Source organism: Miniopterus natalensis, chromosome 16 (assembly GCF_054644295.1).
Source record: "Miniopterus natalensis isolate mMinNat1 chromosome 16, mMinNat1.hap1, whole genome shotgun sequence".
In the NCBI taxonomy this organism is placed as follows: Eukaryota; Metazoa; Chordata; class Mammalia; order Chiroptera; family Miniopteridae; genus Miniopterus; species Miniopterus natalensis.
This window is the reverse complement of record NC_142096.1, coordinates 40,999,745-41,018,356: the sequence shown is the minus strand read 5'-3', so window position 1 is coordinate 41,018,356 and position 18,612 is coordinate 40,999,745. Positions and strand designations below refer to the sequence as shown.

Here is an 18,612-nt window from a genome sequence, read left to right as displayed (position 1 = left end):
GTTTGGCTTTGTTTTCCTGTACCCCAGCTGGATCTGTAAGGAGCATTCTTTATATATTTTTTCATTTAGGATTGTTTCTTTAGCCTGGACTTAGGGAGGGGGACTGAGTACATTGAAGAGTATGGGTATTTTCAGGACTCCTGAAGCCTGTCGCCGTATCATTTTGCAGGATGTTTTTTTCTCTCTGTCCCCAGTGCTTGAGAATACAGGTGTCCCTCTAACATCTCACTTTTTTGCTAAATTGCCTACTACCCTCTTATTTTTAAGTTAACTAAAAATCACAGTTAAATGCTGCTCTCTCCCTATTTTTTGCTTCCTTTGTTTTGTGTGTTTGATTTTGGCTTGGTTTGGTTTTCCCAGGCTTGTGGCTCATGCAGAAACTAAAGAAATCCGGCTCCCTCCTGCAGCTGACCTTCAGGGATAATGCCGATCTCCGCAAGTGTTTCCTCTACCAACTCAGCCAAAAGACAGGTGAGCCGCTTCCCCAGCCGGGGGTCCCAACTCTGAGCTGACACCCACTCTCTGACCCAAACTGGCTCCAACGCTCCACTGATTCACTCACAGAGGGTTTCACCAGGGGGCACAGCCTCTTAACTCATAGGAGGCCAATGGCTACCCAAGAACTCGGCCGCTCCTGGCCCGTCACCCTGATGGCCTATGAAAGGCAACACAGATGGGAGCCAAGGTGTGGGTGCAGGGGTATCTCTACGGGAGAGCTGTGGCCTCTGATTCCCACCAGTCCTTTAATCTCCTAATCACACAGGCTCCAGGTCTGGGGCCAACTCACCGCTCCTTCACCCAGGTACAGATCCCCGCATAGAAGAGCAGACGAATGCGGTCCATCCATGTTGACAGTTCAGGGGAGGCAGGTCGTTCCCGGGCAGGCCTGAGAGCACTCCACCCACAGTCCACAGTGAGGATGAGCACAGGGGTGCAGAAGCCCCACTGGTCACTGGAATGAGCAGAGGACAGCAGTGGGTGAGGGGAGGAGCAAAACATCACACTGACTTCCTCCTGGACTCCTGAGTGCTGCTGGACCAGGGACACATTGTTGTCCCTCCCATATGCCTCGCTTGTCCTGTCCAGAGTGGCTTTCTCTGTGTCACCTTAGCTTCCTTGCGTGAGGAGCACAAATCCCTCATCTACCTTATACATACAAAACCCCAGTGCGGCAAATGCTTTTATCAGCCTCTCAGACCGGAAGGTCCTTATGCAGCCACACAACTTGTGTGCCACAATCTGCTTGCTCGCTCGCTCACCCTCTTTCCTGCAGGTCTGTACAGTGTGTGCAAACCAGAGGGTGCATACTGAAACTCCCTGGGTAAAAAACAACCCCCTGGCTTGTTGCAGGTCTGGAGCATTTCAAAAATGTCGTGCTGGTGGCTTCGCCCCAAGATCGCTATGTGCCATTTCACTCAGCCAGGATTGAAATGTGCAAAACTGCCCTCAAGGACAGACACACAGGTAAGCCACATTCTGTTCTTATGATTTAAAAAGCAAATGTAATCCTGGCCGGGTAGCTTGGTTGGAGCATCGTCCTGATGCGCCAAGGTTGAAGGTTAGATCCCTGGTCAGGGCGCATACAAAAATTAACCAATGAATGTGTAAATAAGTGGAACAAAAAATCGATGTTTTTGTCTGTCTCTCTCCCTCTCTCTAAAATCAATCAATAAAAAAAAAAAAAAAAAAAAATCAAACATTCAGCCCTAGCCAGTTGGTTGGAGTGTCATCCCATATACCACGCGGTTGCGGGTTTGATCTCCAGTCAGGGCCTGTACAGGAGGCAACCCTTTGATGTTTCTCTCTCACATTGATGTTTCTCTCCACCCTCTTCCTCTCTCTCTAAAAAAATCATTAGAGCCCGGCCGGGTGTGGCTCAGTGGTTGAGCGTCGACCTGGGATCCAGGCGATTGGGGTTCGAATCCTGGTCAGGGCACATGCCCAGGCTGTGGGCCCGATCAATGGCTCTCTCATCATTGATGTTTCTGTCTCTCTCTCTCCCTCTCCTTTCCTCTCTCTAAAATCAATAGATATATAAAAAAAAAATCATTAGAAACACCCTCTGATAAGGATTAAAAATAATAATAATAAAATAAAAGCAAACATACACTCGTCCAATCGACTCTGCGTAATCGGGCCTATCCGACTTTCTGCCCAGGGATAGGAACCCAGGGCTGCTCTCTAGGCTCCTGGCCGAGAGCCCCAGGACTGCCTCTCCCTTCCCTCCCGCAGGGCCCGTGTACGCGGAAATGATCGACAACCTGCTGCGGCCGCTGGTGGACGCCAAGGACTGCACCCTGGTCCGGCACAGCGTGTTCCACGCACTGCCCAACACTGCCAACGCCCTGATCGGCCGCGCGGCCCACATTGCCGTGCTGGACTCGGAGCTCTTCCTGGAGAAATTCTTCTTGGTGGTGGGACTCAACTACTTCAAGTAGTGGCCTTGGGAACTCGCCAGACACAGGAAGACCCCAGACAGCGTCAGCCGAGTCACCCTTTTGTAGCCGGCCAGTCCAGGGTGGAGCTCAGAGAGGAAGGCACTGAGGGATGCAGAGGGCGGGATGTGTATCCCAGGTGCTTCCATTTCGGAGGTTTGGAAAGCCGAACCAACAGTGTTATTAAAGACTGCCCGAGCCTGTATAGCCACCTGGAGTCTCATCCAAGACGTTCTCTAGGGAAAATGAGCAAAAATAAAGCAACAGAACTTGGAGTTGGGGAGCCCACCTTTGCAACCACCCAAGGCTAGCAGAGAGAGCGCGCCACTTTAACTAGGCGTGTGCAGTATGTTACTAGCTCACAGCTTTATCATTCTGATTAAATTAAGTGCACACAAGCATTTCAGAACTCAGGTTACCCTCCGTGCAGAGTGAACGTACTGGTGTAGCTATAACCCTCAATAGACTCAATGTGCCACTTGTTCAGGAAAATGTGATGCTCTCACTCTCTCCTGTTTCCTCAGTGAGGGGCAGAGGCCTGCTCTATAGACCCCTGGCTCCTGTCCAGATGGCAGTGGGTGGGTGGTTGAAGGTGTGGGGGCATAGAGGTGATGCTAGAGGAAACTAGAAAAAACGTGGCGAACGCGTCCCCTCACCTACTTCTCCAGACTTTTTCTATGCATAGCCCTGCTCCATAAATCATTTTTGTGACTGCTTAAATCTCTCTCTGTGGTTGGGAAAATTGACTTTGACTGAAGCTAGCAGAAGGGGGCACCGAGATTAATGCACGTGGGAAGCTCCTGCTGGTACACTTCCAAAGAAATGCTATGTTAGCACTTGATGCAATCGCAAAAAATTAATACCATTAGCATGGCCAGCTGTTCCTCCTGTCCATGGAAGGAGAAAACATCTAAATGGAGGCCAGCTGGATTCAAAAACCTCAGGGGAGCTCCAAGAAGGGTGCTGGGCACCTTTCAATAGAAATGTCTTATTGCCTTAGGAAACTAAGGGCTAGGAAAGGTCACCACTGATAAACAACTGAGAGGAACAAAATGAGATCAGAGAGGTGGACAACAGTCAGATGGAGGGCTCAACTCAAGTTATTGGTAAGTGGCTTAAGGGGAAGTTTTGAAACTTACCGGGATGTTTACTATGGTCCCTAAGACTGAGTAAACTCTTCAGGCTACAGGAAACCTAGAGAATCATTTTGTTGCACCGAGGAACACATGAACAAGGACAGCAGGAATGACTAACACGGGAGACCCTTATCCTGGAGGTGTGAGAGCAAGTGGGGACACTGAGAATGTCATCATCCCAGAACCCTTTTCCTGCTTCTGCAAAATTCCCTTAGAAAGTGTGGAAACTCATCTGGGACCAGATTCATGGTCCAGCACCTGGACCATGCCCTTAGGTCACCAATGCCATGGTAATGAAACCAAGCAAATCGTGGCTTGTCTGGGGATCTTAATTCCTCACATGTTAACAGTGTGGCTTTGGAAAACCAATGTAGATGCTGAGAAAGTGTCCAGAGAGGTGACTTTGCAGGAGAGTAGACTTGCAGATTTCTTAAGAGGGAAAAAACACAGGCAGGAGTTGGATGTTCTGCAAAGGCAGACTTCCATGCAAGGGACTTAGGGCTTCTCTGTGGGTCTTCGAACTTTCCTTGTCCCTGTTCTTAACATGTAGGGGGTCAGTAAGTCCTTTGGGCACTTTCCAACTGGGTATTTTTCCAAGTCCCCATTGGGCATAGACTCTGTTACCCATGATCAGTGCCAATCCCCTGTCTAACCCAGGAGGAATGTGGTTCCTGCCTGGACAAGCACCATGCTCAGTGCAGGACCCTACATTTGTAGCAATTTCTCTCTTTGGCCCAAGGAAGAACCCTGCCCCTCTGATGAGTGCATTTCCCTTTGTGTTTCCATGTTCCATCAGCAACATTTGTCGTTCTCTGGTCATTGGAAAGACGGTGTAGCTGGTGGTTATGGAGCCAAGGTTAAGCCAATGACCATTGTCTTTTCCAAAAACCAGCATAACTTCAATATGCTGTCTGGACATAGTGAGAACTCATGGCAATAAACGTCCAGCCGCATGGTGCACCTCGTTTTATGGGGGTGCTCTGCTGCCTTTGTAAACTCGCTCTCTCCCTGAGCATCTATTCTGTGTAGAAAGTCCATCTCTATATTGTAAATAAGAGTGCCAAGTGTCATGTGTCATGCCTCATTTGAAAAGGGTTTTTTATGTCTCTTTCTATTGAAGTATAGATATCTAATATATATATATACACACACATATAATATATATAAATATATAATGTAAAACAGGGACATTCTATTATTGATGATAAAAATTATAAACAAAATGCCTGCCAAGAGAATGGTCTGGTATGTCTTCATTCTTAGCATCATTTTTGTGTTTTGTTTTTACTATCTGTTACACTTCTCAGAACTACTTAGAAATAAAAATTGCTGAAATTGAGAGTAGGTGGAATTTGCTATTCAGGAACCAAATACATTCAGAGAAGCAGATGCCGGGCCTCAGGGTACCTTGGGGCAAACTCAATGCCCTAGAGGCAGGTTGGAGGCAGCTGGAGAGCTATGCTCCTGGGGAGAAGGTGGCGGGACCCACTCCTTCCTAATACTGTCTCAGTGTCTTGGTCTGCATCCTTGCATGTCTCCCTTGTATGAATATGCCTTCTCGAGAGCAGAGACATGTCTGATTTATCACTGTGTCCCTGCTGGGGCTCAGTAAGTATTTGCTGAGGATGGTTAGTCCTTTGAGAGCTCCTGGTTTCTCTAGCCACTCAGCCAACCCACAGCAACAGACTCTGTTGCAGAAGAGTTTCGATTTTGGCTGATGTTGACCCTCTGAGCTTCCAAATTTGCAAGTGGAGAGTCCTTTCGAAGGATAAGACATCCTACTGGTAGGTCTCTAAGTGGGCAGAGCCAGGTTATCTCTGGGGCCTGCTTTCAAGCCCCTGGGGACTAGCCAGGTTTCCTCATCTATACAACAGATTTGAAATATCTGCCTCGACAGGTAGGTGGGCATATGGACAAGAAGGGGGAGCAGGGTGTCTGGACAGTGCCAGCACAGAGAAGTGTTCTAAAATTTGGGGAGGTGGTCTAGAAATATTTTATAATGAGAAGTTAGCTATAGGAAAGTTTCTTTATAATAAATTAAGAAAAAATTCAATAAATTCAATGGTAAATAAATAAAAATTAAACCTTAAAAAAGAGTTCCCGTGGCCTCCAAGTGATTCATACGTGATGGCCTTGAGAGAGATCAGCTCTTGGAAACTTCAGGCTTGAGCTTCCAGCACTCAGAACATCTGATTATGGTTCCAGGAGCCTCCAAACTAGAGTTTTCCAGCTCAGCTCAGTGCACAATTGGATGGTCTATCTGTCAAAACTATTTCCCACTCAGGACACAGTCTCAGCCATTGTGAGCTGAGAGTTGAATAAAGGCTAAAGCAGGACACAGCTGACAGCAACAGGACACTTGAGTTAAGGTGTTTGCAGTTTGAATTCTGTACATGTCACTCAGCATCTTTTTACCGCAACCAACTGAACAGCCTTTTACAGCTTGGGCTAGACAGGTTTAACCTACTGCCTATGACCAAATACCTGCTTCATAAATTCCAGCTCCGAGGAAGTTGGATGATCCAGGTATGACCAATAGTCTAGGCATATGCCTGCTAGTTTTCTGTTATTTCAAGACAGCACTTTATTCTGTCCCCCACGCTGGGTGGAGCAGAAGTAGGGTGGCATCTCTGTATGGAACGTAATACAAAAGTCTGTGATTTCACTGTCACAACTTCCCCATACCTTACCCTCGAAGGCATTTCTTTTAAAACTGCGTTTATTCCAGGTGTCAAAAACCTTTTTTCTGTGAAGGGCCATTTGGATATTTATAATGTCATTTGCAAGCTATATAAAATTATCAACTTAAAAATTAGCTATGAAAAAGCTCCTAGATTTATTGAACTTTGAGTCCCACCTGCAGCTGCCTTGGCAGGGCCAGACTGAATGATTTCCTGGGCCTTACACAGACGTCCCCCACTCCTGGTTTAGTCTCTGTCTGGTTCTGTGCTGAGCATTGGTGGCTACAGAAATTAATCAGATGGGACCTTGCGCTTTAAGAATTTATCATCTGGGGGGACAGACGCTTATAAAAATACAATGTCCACAGACAGAGGATAGTGAGATGAGACACAGGTGGGAAACACTGAGGATGCCATCACCCCAGGACCCTGTCAAATGAACCATCCTCCTGGGATGGGGGTTCCACATACTATTAGGGTCTGGAAGCAGGAAACTGCCCAGGTAAGATGCCACACTGATGACAGCCACGCCGCTCAGCTAGGACTGCAAAGCTTCCTTGAGGCCATTGTCCTGGGTCAGGGTCAAATTAGGACATTTATGAAAGGAGGAGCTTAATGGTGTGAGTGACAGCCCAGTCTGTCAGGAAGCCCCTCCTCCTGAGCAGGCTGGCACCTATTCATAGTACAAAGGCTTTGGATGCTCTCTGCTCAGCTGTCTACCTCTCTTCAAATGAACAGACCAAAGTAGATTATGGAACTAGGCACACCAAGGGCGGGCATCCATAAGTACTGCCCCACTCAGCCCTGGCTGCAGAACAGGGCTTGTGTTTACTGATAGTACAGTGCAGAGCTCTGGGGTTTATTTTACTTTATTTTATGTTATTTTATTTTATATTTTATTATTTTCTGTTTATTTTAGGTTACTTTAGTATTCAGATGTGACCTGCTGCATTGTAGAAGGGAAAGAGAGGCAGGGTCTTGGGCATGGGCCCTTTCTCTGAAAAAGAACCTGAGTGAACAGCTTGATGCTACTGTGAATTCCTAATGCGTCGGTCCCGGTGACCGTGCCTGACACCATAGTTCAGCCTCCCGCACACCCTTGCGACTGTAACCCAACAACAGGAATGCCAAGTCATTAGTGCCAATATGACTCTCCTACTTTTCTCCATTGGCTCTTTGGTTGGCATTTTGTGTAGCTCGTGATGTATGTGAGTGATAAAAAACATTCATAATAAAAACATCTTGACTTTCTTTTTTCCAGAATGTTGTGTGTATGAAAGGTGCAGTAAACACTCTTAGGTGTGCAGCCAAGTGGAGGGAACCCTCCTGTGTTTGCTGAGAGGACGTGTGGAGTGCAGTGGTTATTTCTGGGATGCTCACTGTAAGAAAGGCCTACGGCATCCTCGTGGCTGAGCAGAGGTGAGAGGGAACTCAAACTGGATTCTAGGAGGGAACTTCATGTGCCCTAACACGTGTAGAACTTAAATAAAATGTGATGAATAAGTGAATGAATGACTCACAGCAGGTGCTAAGTGGATATCTATATCAACAAAGTCCTAAGCTAGAGACCTTTCTGCTACAGCAGGCTTTCTTCCTGGGGTTTCCTTAACAGCTCTGACCAAGGACAGGGTCCCCTCCACAGGGGAAACAGACAGTGCAGCCTGTAGCTGAGGGAATGAGCTGTGGGGAGACCCCTGCCTGTATCACTAACCTGGGGCAGTGCCTGTGTCAGAAACTCCCGTGGCCTGCAGAGGGCGCCCAAAGCCTGGCAGACTGCAGAATGCTAGCTGAAGCTGGGTACAGTTCCTGCCTCTAAAAGTCTGCTTGGCATCTGAGCAGGAGAAAGTAAAGATGGAATAGGTTTTTGGAAACAAGAAGAGAAACATCAATAAGGTATAATAAGGGAGGGGTAGCATGACTTTCTAGGATTTCTAGCTGGGATGAAATTGATGAATGAATTTATTCCAGTTCAATCCTCAAGCCCTGACTGAGGTGTGCAGACCACAGTGCTGGGAAAAGCAATTTTACAAGAAAAGGCGGCTGTCCTTAACCAACACCACCTGTCATTCAGTCATCAGTTTGAAAGTTGCCATCTCAGAAATGGCTCCCCAGATCCCCCTCAGAAGGAAGGTGCTGGCTCGTTTAGAGCAAAGGGAATCCTTGGAGGTTGGCAAAACCTTTCATTCTTTTATTTTACAAGCATCTGCCACTCTGAGAGGGAACTTCTCGGAAGTCATACAGCTCACATAAGGGCCACCAAGATGAGTGGCTGAGTGTCCTTTTTCCTCCACTGTAGGGACTGCCTGACTTACCAAGCTGTCTCACAGCTGGGTGCCCTCTTCTCATACATTTGTAGAGCGCCATACTGTAGCAGAGAAGGGAATCTGTTCCCATTTCCCAAATAGTTGGAGGAACTAAAACCCAGAGAGGCTAGGGACTTGTCCGGACAACATAGCTTCATTCAATATCCTCGCCCACCACTGTTTCCCGCCACAATTCTTTTGAGCTCCTAGGAGCTGTTCTCCCAAAGCAAAGTCCGGTTATATATTGGCACCCTGGGGTGTCAATCATTGCAGTTGGTTTTCTGATTTTTTTGTAATGGTAGTGTCCAAGTTAAGCTTTGATCACTGAGGCATCCCCTTCAAAGATGCTGTTTGAAATGAGCGCTGCTGCCAATCAGGGCTAGATAAAGAACCAGACTGCTCCTCATCCCAGCTCCTTTATTCTGGAAATCTCTGTTAATTTTAATAACTGACCATTTGGACAACTTGTTTTTTTCTTTTTCTGCACTTCAAATTCTGCTCTTATGTTTAATTACCAATAAAGAGATCTAGATGCTCTAGGCCCTTACCCTTGACTCCAATAAAGGCAGAACCCCAAGCCCATTTACCCTCTACCTCAACTTTGCTGTGCTGCCCCAGGTGTGCCATCTGCTTTCCAGGGCCTGTGGGCAATACACCCCCTCCCCCCAAAGTTTCCTGATGGTTATTGCTAAGGTGCAGGTCCAGCCACAACACTGGTTATCTATAGGCTGAGATCCGACAAAACACACCCCCTCCTTAACACCCTCAAACGACTTTCCATTTTAGCTGGAATTAAGCCCCTCATGGTTTAACTTCACCGGCTCAGAGAAGCCACCTCGAACACTCACCCCAAAAATAAGCCTCTGCCCCCAATGGGGGCAAAGTTGGTACAATAGTGTTACCAACTGTAGCCACAATGTTTACATCAGATGCTTAGACCTATTCCTGCTCCAACTGCGTCTCTACACTTCCGACACCCCTACTGCCCCAGTCCCTGGCCCTGGCTGATGCTATTCTGCTTTCTGGCTCTGAGTTCCGCTTCCCCTCCTTCCCCTCCCTCCTCTCCCTTTCCCCCTCCCCTCCCTCTCTCCTCCTTCCTCCCCCTTCCCCTCCCCTTTTCCTCCCACTCCCCTCCCCCCTCCCCCTCTCCCCTTCCCCTCCCCTCTCTTCCTCTCCCCCTCCTTCTTCCTCCCCTCCCCTCCCCCTCCAATTCTCCTCCCCTCCCCCTCCAATTCTCCTCCCCTCCCCCTCTCCTCCTTCCTCCCCCTCCCTCCGTCCTTCCTCACCTCCCGTCCTTCCTCTCCCTCCTCTCCCATCCCACCTGTCAGCGACGACCCGCAATAGTTGGCTTCGGCGCAGTTCACTTGGAACTTAGCCTAATAGCACAATGCCCTTTGGGTTCGCCCATGTTGTGGCAAATGACAGGCTTTTCCTTTTTATACAGGTTGACAAATACTCCAACATACATGCAAATCAGCACTAAAAGGAGCCTCACCTCGCCTGGGCAGAGCCCGCTTCCTTCCCCGCTCGTCCCCCAGGGACACTGGGGCCTCCCTTCCTCGGCCACCGCGAGCGAGGCCGCAGGAGACAGGAGCGCGGGCGCCTCTCTGAGGTGACGACTCTGTCTCCTTAGGATTTAGTCCCAGAAGCGGACTTGCTGGGTCCTCTGGTAGCTGTATTTTTAACCCCTTCGGCTGTATTTTCAATTTTCGAGGACCTTCCACACTGCTCCCTCCCACAGCGGCTGCTCAGCTGCCACCCGCTGCAGCGCGAGGGCCCTTCCTCCCGAAGGACGCCCGCAGGGAGCGCGCAGGCGCGGAGAGGCCCAGGACGCCTCGACCCAGGGGAGCGCGCAGGCGCGGAGAGGCCCAGGAGGCCTGGCCCCAGGGGAGTGCGCAGGCGCGGAGGGGCCGAGGACACCGCCCAGGGCGGCTGGCGAGCCGGGGACACCGCCCGCGGAGGCCGAGCCCAGAGCCGGAAGCGCTCCTCCCAGACAGAGGGACTGACACAAGAAGTTCCTCGCGGCTCCCTATCGCGCACTGTCGTGTCCATACCGAGTCCCAAGTCCCACCGCTCTCATTGGTCCCAATCGCACAGTTTTGATTGGTCGGTGTTACTGCGTCCTGATTGGTGGCAATTCTGATTGGACGGGGCCGGTCTCGCCTTCGGGGGATGGCAAAGCCCGGAAGTGCCGGGCACAGCGCGGAAGGGGGAACCTGCTCCCGAGCGCGCGGAGCCCCCGGAGCGCCTGCTGCAGGCGGCGGCTGGTCTCACTGTGCATAAAATTTGGGGACCTCAGTGGACGGGGGGGAGCCCATCGCAGTGGGTCAATCCTTTCTTGGGGTTCTCTCTTCCCAGGGTCCACATAGCCATTCTCACGGGTGTGAGTGATTTCTCCTTTTCGTTTTGATTTGCATTTCCCTGGTGATTAGTGATGTCCAGCACCTGTTCATGTGCCTGTTGGTCATTTGTCTGTATTCTTTGGCAAAAATGTCTGTTCTGCTGCTTTGCCTACTTTTTAATATGGATTAAAAAATGTTGTTCACTGTCTCTCTGGTCCAGCTGGAGTATACGTTTCCTGAAAGCCAGGATCGCGTCTGTCTTGTTCATCTCTGTCCAAGGCACTTAGGACAGGACACAGCGTCGCGCTGACCCACAGCGAGCCCTTCACGCTGCGCTGGGCCGAGACTAGGCCCGTTCCTCGGTTTCTCGTCGAAGGAGAGGCTCTGAGAGGCCGCTCTGATTCCTGGGCGTGAGCTTCTGCACCCAGAGCTTGCTCCACTAGAGGGCAGAGCTCCCCGCTTCTTTGCCTTTGTCGGTCAGAAGGCCCTCCACTGCACCCCAAACCCCAGGGCAGCTGTCCAGGCTGAAAGCGGTAACACGCAGGGGCGCTCAACTTCCACGGAATAAATTGTTTGATATAACTTGACGTCGTGCCTGCCAAAGTTGAAAATTAAAATGGTTCAAAACAAAAAACTAACCTATTAAAGTATGTTTCTTCTTACAAAACGCTGTCACAGCAATAAAATGTGCAAACGAAAAAAACATTACTGTGCCCACATTTCATGTTACTAGCAGATCAATCACCCCAAGACCCCATTAAATAACTGTTAAACAAACACTTAAAGACTGTCAGTTTGAAGACTGCCAAGTTATTGGCCTGTCTGTAAAGAGCATCTTCTTACTCAGGCCAGCTGGCTCCCTTCGTCCATCGCCAGGTGGGGCCACAAGACTCTTATTTTCCCTGACCTTGCAAAATCAGGACTTTTGCCTTTCCCAGGACCAATTCTAATCCCAGGGTAGGCGATACTTTAGCAGCTGCCTCTCCTGTGGTACAGTGGTGCCCAAGCTCGCTGGAAGATAAGAATCACCTGACAGGAGTGTTAGAAATACGAATTCCTAGCTTCCAACATAAGCCAATAGCTTTATCTCCTTCCTCAAGCAAGTAGGCCCAGTGAAAAATGCCCTTTTCCCTAACCAAGAGGTTATCAAACCTGAGTGTCCATTAATATTACCTAGGAGCTTAAAAAAATCCTCATGTCTTTCTTTCACCCCAGTTCCATCAGAATCCGTGGGGCGGAGCCCATGTAACGTTTTAAAATCTCCACAGTTACTCTAATGTGCAGCCTCGTTGAGAATCACTGTGACCCTGACGTGATTCAAGCCTCATAATTCACTTGCTTACGGATTCACTCATTCCTTCGATTCTCCATTCCCCTGAGGTGCTTTGGAGTCAGGCAATTTTGAAAATCCAGCTGTGAGGCTCACACAGGGGGTTTAACCTCCAAAAGCTTTCATTTTCTAGTGTGTACTTTAAAAACAGATACTTGCCTTGCTAGATTTTTGTCAGGGTTAATTGAGATACTACAGAAAAGCAATTGGTAAATCACAAGTGTTCAATAAGTGGTGGGTATTTATTTACCCATTTATTCTAAAAACCTATGTCAGCAGGCACTGTGCTGAGTTCTGTGCTATGGCAGACCTGTGCTATGGTCATTCACAGGGAATGTGTCCCACAATCTTTGGAACCCCCAAATTTGCAAATATCAAGACAGTATATTATGTCCCCCCAGAATGGTGGAAACTACAACTGAAAATGAGTCATCTATTCAAACCCTCTGATGATCCTATTAATTACTGGTTGAGCTAATACATCTGCTAGTGTCTGGAGATTCCTTTCTAGATGGGTAGGATCTGTGAGTGGGGACCATGGTGGGGTCTAACTGGACTAAGAGACTATTAAAAGAGTAATACTTGGGGAAGCTGGACTCCAAGCAAGCACACAGACCCCCCAAATCATCCACTGGAGAGGATCAGGCCAAGATGACCATAAGGCCATGAGGTGGCAGAGTCCCCAAGACCCCCAGAAAGCTTCACAATGGAAGGTGAGAAGGGCCAGTCCTGCCAACTGTTGCTGCAAGGAAAAGATGGCCCAGTGTAGCCAAATCTTCAGATTTAACAGCTTTATAAGTGCAAATTTTTATGAGAATGCCTTGCTGTTTGCTTCTTTGAAAGTAACGCCAGTTATTGAGATGCGAGGTGTTCTGGACCAGAGGATGTGGGAGCCTTGACTGAGACCCCCCTCGGCCCTAAGTAAGGGTGGAGCATACAAGTTCAGGCCTTGTGTCAGGAAACCTTGCTCCTTAATGTCTTTGGATGGCATTTCATAGGGGAAAGGGAAAATGCAGGAGAGATGCAAAGCAGACATTCTGCAGGCAGGTTCATGGGACTTTCAAAGCCTCACCCCCATCATGATGCCTTCACAGGCCTTTAAAAGCCACAGCAATCTCCCATCATGAGGGATTTCTCTTCACAAAAGGGCAAAGTATGCCATCAGGCTGCAGGGCTGAAAGGCAGGTCTTTTTAAAATTGCTCCTGGCTTTCAGGTTTCCCCAAATGGACATGATTAGGGATTGATGGGACTTGCTGTGGGGGCTGTTTTCTACTGACCTCAGCAAATGCCAATCAGCTTAACTGTTCCATGTAGCGTCCCATAACTTTCTGTTGGTGGCCCACATAGGGTTCCTGTCCTTAATAACCTGGGCCGATTAATCCAGTTGGAAAGTAGTCAACTCAAGCTCAACCAGCCTTCTGTGGCCACCCGCTTAGAACTTCCTTCCCCCGGGGAACTCACTCCTTGTGGTGGAGAAAGGTTCACAGGGAGGTCACCCTGTGCAGGGAAGGCCACAGTGAGGTCTCTGATTGGGTCACAGAAAACAGGTCTGGGCAGGGTTCTCACCCTCAGCATTGCTGACACTCGGGCTAGGTCACTCTTAGCTGTGTGGGACTGACTGCCCCACAATTGTAGGATGTTTAGCAGAAACAATGGCCTGTACCCCCAGATAATATGCCCTAGGTGTGGCAACCAGGCCTGTCTCCAGATATTGCTAAATGTCCCCTGGAGAAAAGCTGGGGAACCACCCCAGGTTGAGAGCCACTGGACTCAGATGAGGTTAATTGTAACTGGGACAAAAAGATAGACTTGAACTTGACCTCGATTGAGGATAGAGACGGGGAGGTTTATACTGGGGGGTATCCTGGATTTGGGGGCAGCTGGATGGGGGGTGTTTTAGTGGATGACATTTTTTGGGTCCATGAAGAAGTAGAAATGCAAAGTTGTTGATGACTCTAGACTTCATTCAGTCTTCAGAGCTGACCAGATAACAATTTTTATTTTATCCATTTTCCAGAAAAGTACTTGGAGGGGTGTAGCGGTTAAGCGGGTTTCCCAAGGTGGCGTGGGGAGCTGTGGGGTTCCCTCCGCCTCTTCCACCCAAGAGGAAAGCGACTGTATTCAACCCAAGCACGCGAGGGCTGGGACCCCCTGACTGCCTGGGAAAGTGAGGCACACGCAGAGGCCAAGTCATTCATCACATGATACGATGGCAAATGCCTGCCATGAGTTCTGCTCACACAGAAACTGAGAGAAAGAAATTGCGTGGGATGGCTCCGACGTGGGAGGTCTCTGTCCCAAAGCACCCTTCCATGACCCCAGCACGTGCAGAGCAGACGCGTGCTGAGCGGGAGGGGTGGAGGCGCAGGGCCCCTTTTCACGTGGCTCCTGTTCCCAAAGTCGCCATCAGCTGGTCCTGCTGCTGGCGGTCCAACGCGGCACAGACTGAAAACGGCCAGACTGTTGGGTGGAAGCAGGGGGATGGCGCCCAGAGGCGCTGGGAGGAAAGCCCTCCCACTGCAATTTTTAGCTCTTAGCAGCCCGGTTCCCAGGCTGCAGGGAACGGGCCAGGAAGCGGCCTCGCCTTCCTCTGGCACCTCAGGCCCTTTAGAAAACAGGAGCTTTGGAGCACTAACTGCCCCGGGCCCAGGGATGAGCTGGTTTGTCCTGAGCATTTCAGCGCAGTTCTTGAAGAGCCGCACACAGTTCTGTTAGTGCTTTCTGTTTCATTAAATTGTTTTCTTATATTGATCTTTCCTTTTGCCCATTTTCTTTGGGTTTAACCTGCTCTTCTTTTTCCTAGATCCTGCTCAAGTATTCAGATGATTGATCTTTAATATTTCTTTTCTCATTTTGTATGGACACACTTAACGATGAACGCGGCGATTTTAGTAGATAAAGGGCTCTTCGGTAACCTATTTCTTTTTATTGAGCTTTTGTGTTTACGCCTCTTAAGTAAGTTGCCCACTTCAGGGAGATGGTTTCATGTACAGTATAGCGGCGCCCCTACTGCGCGCCCTGCCCGTGTGAAGGTCTCGGGGAAAGTGCCCTCTTCCCTCCACGTCGCACCTTGTGTCCCTCGCCTGGCCCTCGCTCCGGCTGGCCCCCCCTCTTCATCGTTACCCATCTTTTCAAAGAACTGCTTTTCCCCATTGATTTGCCTTTTGTTTTTCCTCTTTGCAATTCCATTGCTTTTTGCTTTTTATTTTTTTCTTTGTTTTGCTTGTTTTGGTTTCATTTGCTTTTTTCCCTAGTTTCTTAAGGTGTAAAGTTAGATGGCAGATACGATAATTTCTTCCCTTGTAATATAAACACCTGCTGCTCAGTGTCTCTTTAAGCCTCGTGGTGGCTGCAGCCACAGGGATACTGTTGTATTCTGCTTTCCATTCCATTTAAAATCCTTCTGACTCTGTATTTGATCGTCAAATTATTTATAAGTGTGTCGTTTAATTTCCAAATATTTGAGGGTTTGTCTCCCAAATACCTTTCTGTTATCAGTTTCTTGTTTAAATTCCTGTGGCAAAAACATACACAGTTTCTCCCCACCTCCCCCAAACCTCCCATTATATGGTCTATTTTGGTGAGTGCTTTCTGTCGGCTAGGAAATATTCCGTTTTTTTGTTTGTTTATTTGTTTTTCTGTGTGCTCTAGGAATCTCCAATAGGCCAAGATGGTTGGCAATGTGCAGAGCCTCCCTTTGCACTCAGGAAAACTCCTTGTTCTCAAGCCTTCTATGTATGATATTAATGCTGCCACGCTAGTCTGCTTTTTTTAAAAATATTTTTTAAAATTTATTTTTAGAGAGAGAGGGAAAGAGAGCGCAACAGCAATGTGAGAGGGAAGCGTGGATTGTCTGTCTCCTGCACGCCCCTGCCCCCCAGGGATCGAGCCTGCAAACCAGTGTTGAGCTTTCTTCTTCGACAGGGGTGTTAGTGAGGCGTGTACTGTTCATTCCCTTGGGATTAGGAGATTTTTCCTTCATTGTTGTTACTTTTAGTTTAATTCCATAGTGGTCTGGGAGCAGTCATTGTATCGTTTCGGTTCTTTTGAACTGGTGAAGGTGTGATTATGCCCGGACGGTGGTCTGTCTTGGGGAAGGTTCCACACGAGCTCGAGAAGGATGTTGTGGGGTCTACAGATGCCAGGTGTATCCAGTTGCCTGCAGGTGCTGCTGAGTTCGACTGCGTCCCTACTGACTCTCTGCCTTCTGGATCCGTCACATCTGAAGGAGGGGTGGCCAAGTCTCCAACTACGATTGGGGATTCATTTATTTTTCTGTGCAGTTCCATTGGTTTTTGCCCTGTGCAGTGCGCTGTTGTTTGGTGCACGTTGTTAGGGTTACTGTATCTTCTTGGGGCGTGGACCCTTTATCATCGCATAATGCCCTCCTTATCCCTGGTAATTTTCTTTGCTTTGAAGTCTGCTGTGTCTCAAATTAATATAGTTACTCCATTTTTTAAAATTAGTGTTAGCATGCTTTATTTTCTCCATTTAGTTGGAACCTGTAGGCCTTTACATTTAAAGTAGGTTTCTTGCAGACAACATACAGCTGGTCTTATTTTTTTGATTCGCTCTGACAATGCCTGACTTTTAATTGGTGTATTTAGACCACTGATGTCAAAGTGATGATTGATACAGTTGGATTAATATCTGTTAAAGGTCTCTACTTGCTGACCTTGCTCTTTGCTCCTGTTTTTTGTCTTCCACACTTTTCTTCCTTGTGTGGTTTTGATTGAGCGTTTTATATGATTCTACTTTCTCTCATTTCTTAGCATATCATTTATGCTTCTTTTACCTTTTTTTTGGTTTTTGCCCTAGAGTTTGCAATATACATTTACACCTAATCCAAGTCCACTTTCAAATAACACGTTGCCACATCATGAGTAGTGTGAGTACCTTATAGTAAGAAAATAACCTGATTTCTCCCTCCCACTCCTGACCTGATTGCTGCCATTCATCTCACTTACGGATAAGCATGTACCCAAATGCACTGCTGTTACTATAACAAAGATAAAAACTACCTTACCTCCACTCTTCCTTCTTTGATGTGCTTCTTTCCTTCAAGTAGGTCTGAGATTCTGATCTACGTTAGTTTCCTTTTCTGTGAAGAACTTCTTTTAATATTTCTTGCAAGACAAATCTACTAGAAACAGTCTCTCAATTTTTGTTTGTCTGATAAAGTCTTTATTTTTTCTTCGCTTTTGAGGGATGATTTTACAGGATACAAAATTCTAAGTCCATGGTTTTTTTTCTTCTTCTCTCAGCACTATAAATATTTCACTTTACTCTCTTCTTGCTTGTGTGATATCTGAGGAGAAGCTGGATGTAAATCGTATCCTGGTTTATCTATAGATAAGGTGATTTTGCCAACCCCCCAACTGGCTTCTTTCAGGAATTTTTTAATTTTTGATTTTTGGAAATTGTAAATTTGGATTTTGGAAATTGTAAAATTGGATTTTTTAATTTTTGGAAATTGTAAATAATATGCCAAGGTGTAGGGTTGGTTTTGTTTGCTTGTTTTTGTTGTTGTTGCATTTATACTGTTTATTGTTCTGTGAGCTTCCTAGATCTAGAGTTTTGTGTCTGATGTTAGCTTTCAGTTTGGGAAAATTCTCAGTCATTATTGTTGGAAATATGTATTCTGTTTCTCCTTTCTTCTTCTAATGTTCCCATTATGCATATGTTATACCTCTTGCGTATTACCCCTGGAGGTAAGTCTCACAATATATTGCATCCCCCCCATGACTGGCTCCCCTTGAAGTTTTTAACTCTCAGTGTGGTCCCCCTGAGCCCCAGCAATTTGCTATTTAGTGTCCAGGTTTCCCTACCCGGATGCTGGTTCCCACGGTTGGTTTCTTCTGAGTCTCTGCTCTGGTAATTGTGACTCTCTGTATTTGCCTGCCTATCTCTCCATTCTTGGAGGTGGCATTTGGTGCTGTGTTTTCCCCTCATAAGGCTCCAGAAAGAGTTGATTTTTCAGTATGTTCAGCTTTTTATTTGATGTTAGAACATAGTTGTGACTTCCAGGCTTCTTACATGTAGAATTGGAAGCTAGAAGTCATACACACACACACACACACACACACACATACACACATATATGTATATATACACACACACATACATATATATACACACATACATATATATAACATAATTTTTTATACATTGTTAGATTAATAAAAATTCAATTAATTTAATGGTTCTGGGATTGTTATGGTTACTAATTTGATCTCAGTTGAATTTTGGTTGTTAGTGGTTTATGAGGAATTATTCTGTTTTTTTTCTAAGTGTCAAATTTATGAGCATAAATTTGTTTATAGTTGTATTAATGTCCCAGATGTGACATAACAAATTACCACAAATGTGTTGACCTAAAACAAC

General features: G+C 47.3%; 1 protein-coding gene across 2 annotated transcripts in view; it reads left to right on the top strand.

Moving 5' to 3' along the window:
• The window catches only part of FAM135B (family with sequence similarity 135 member B), a 107,750-nt gene extending 105,312 nt beyond the window's left edge, over positions 1-2,438 (top strand). For both annotated transcript variants that reach the window (XM_016207791.2, XM_087825207.1), the window contains exons 17-19: positions 361-471; positions 1,351-1,464; positions 2,233-2,438. In XM_016207791.2, the coding sequence (XP_016063277.2) occupies positions 361-471; positions 1,351-1,464; positions 2,233-2,438 (431 nt within the window). The remainder of the gene's footprint in view (positions 1-360; positions 472-1,350; positions 1,465-2,232) is intronic.
• Positions 2,439-18,612: the final 16,174 nt, after the last annotated feature.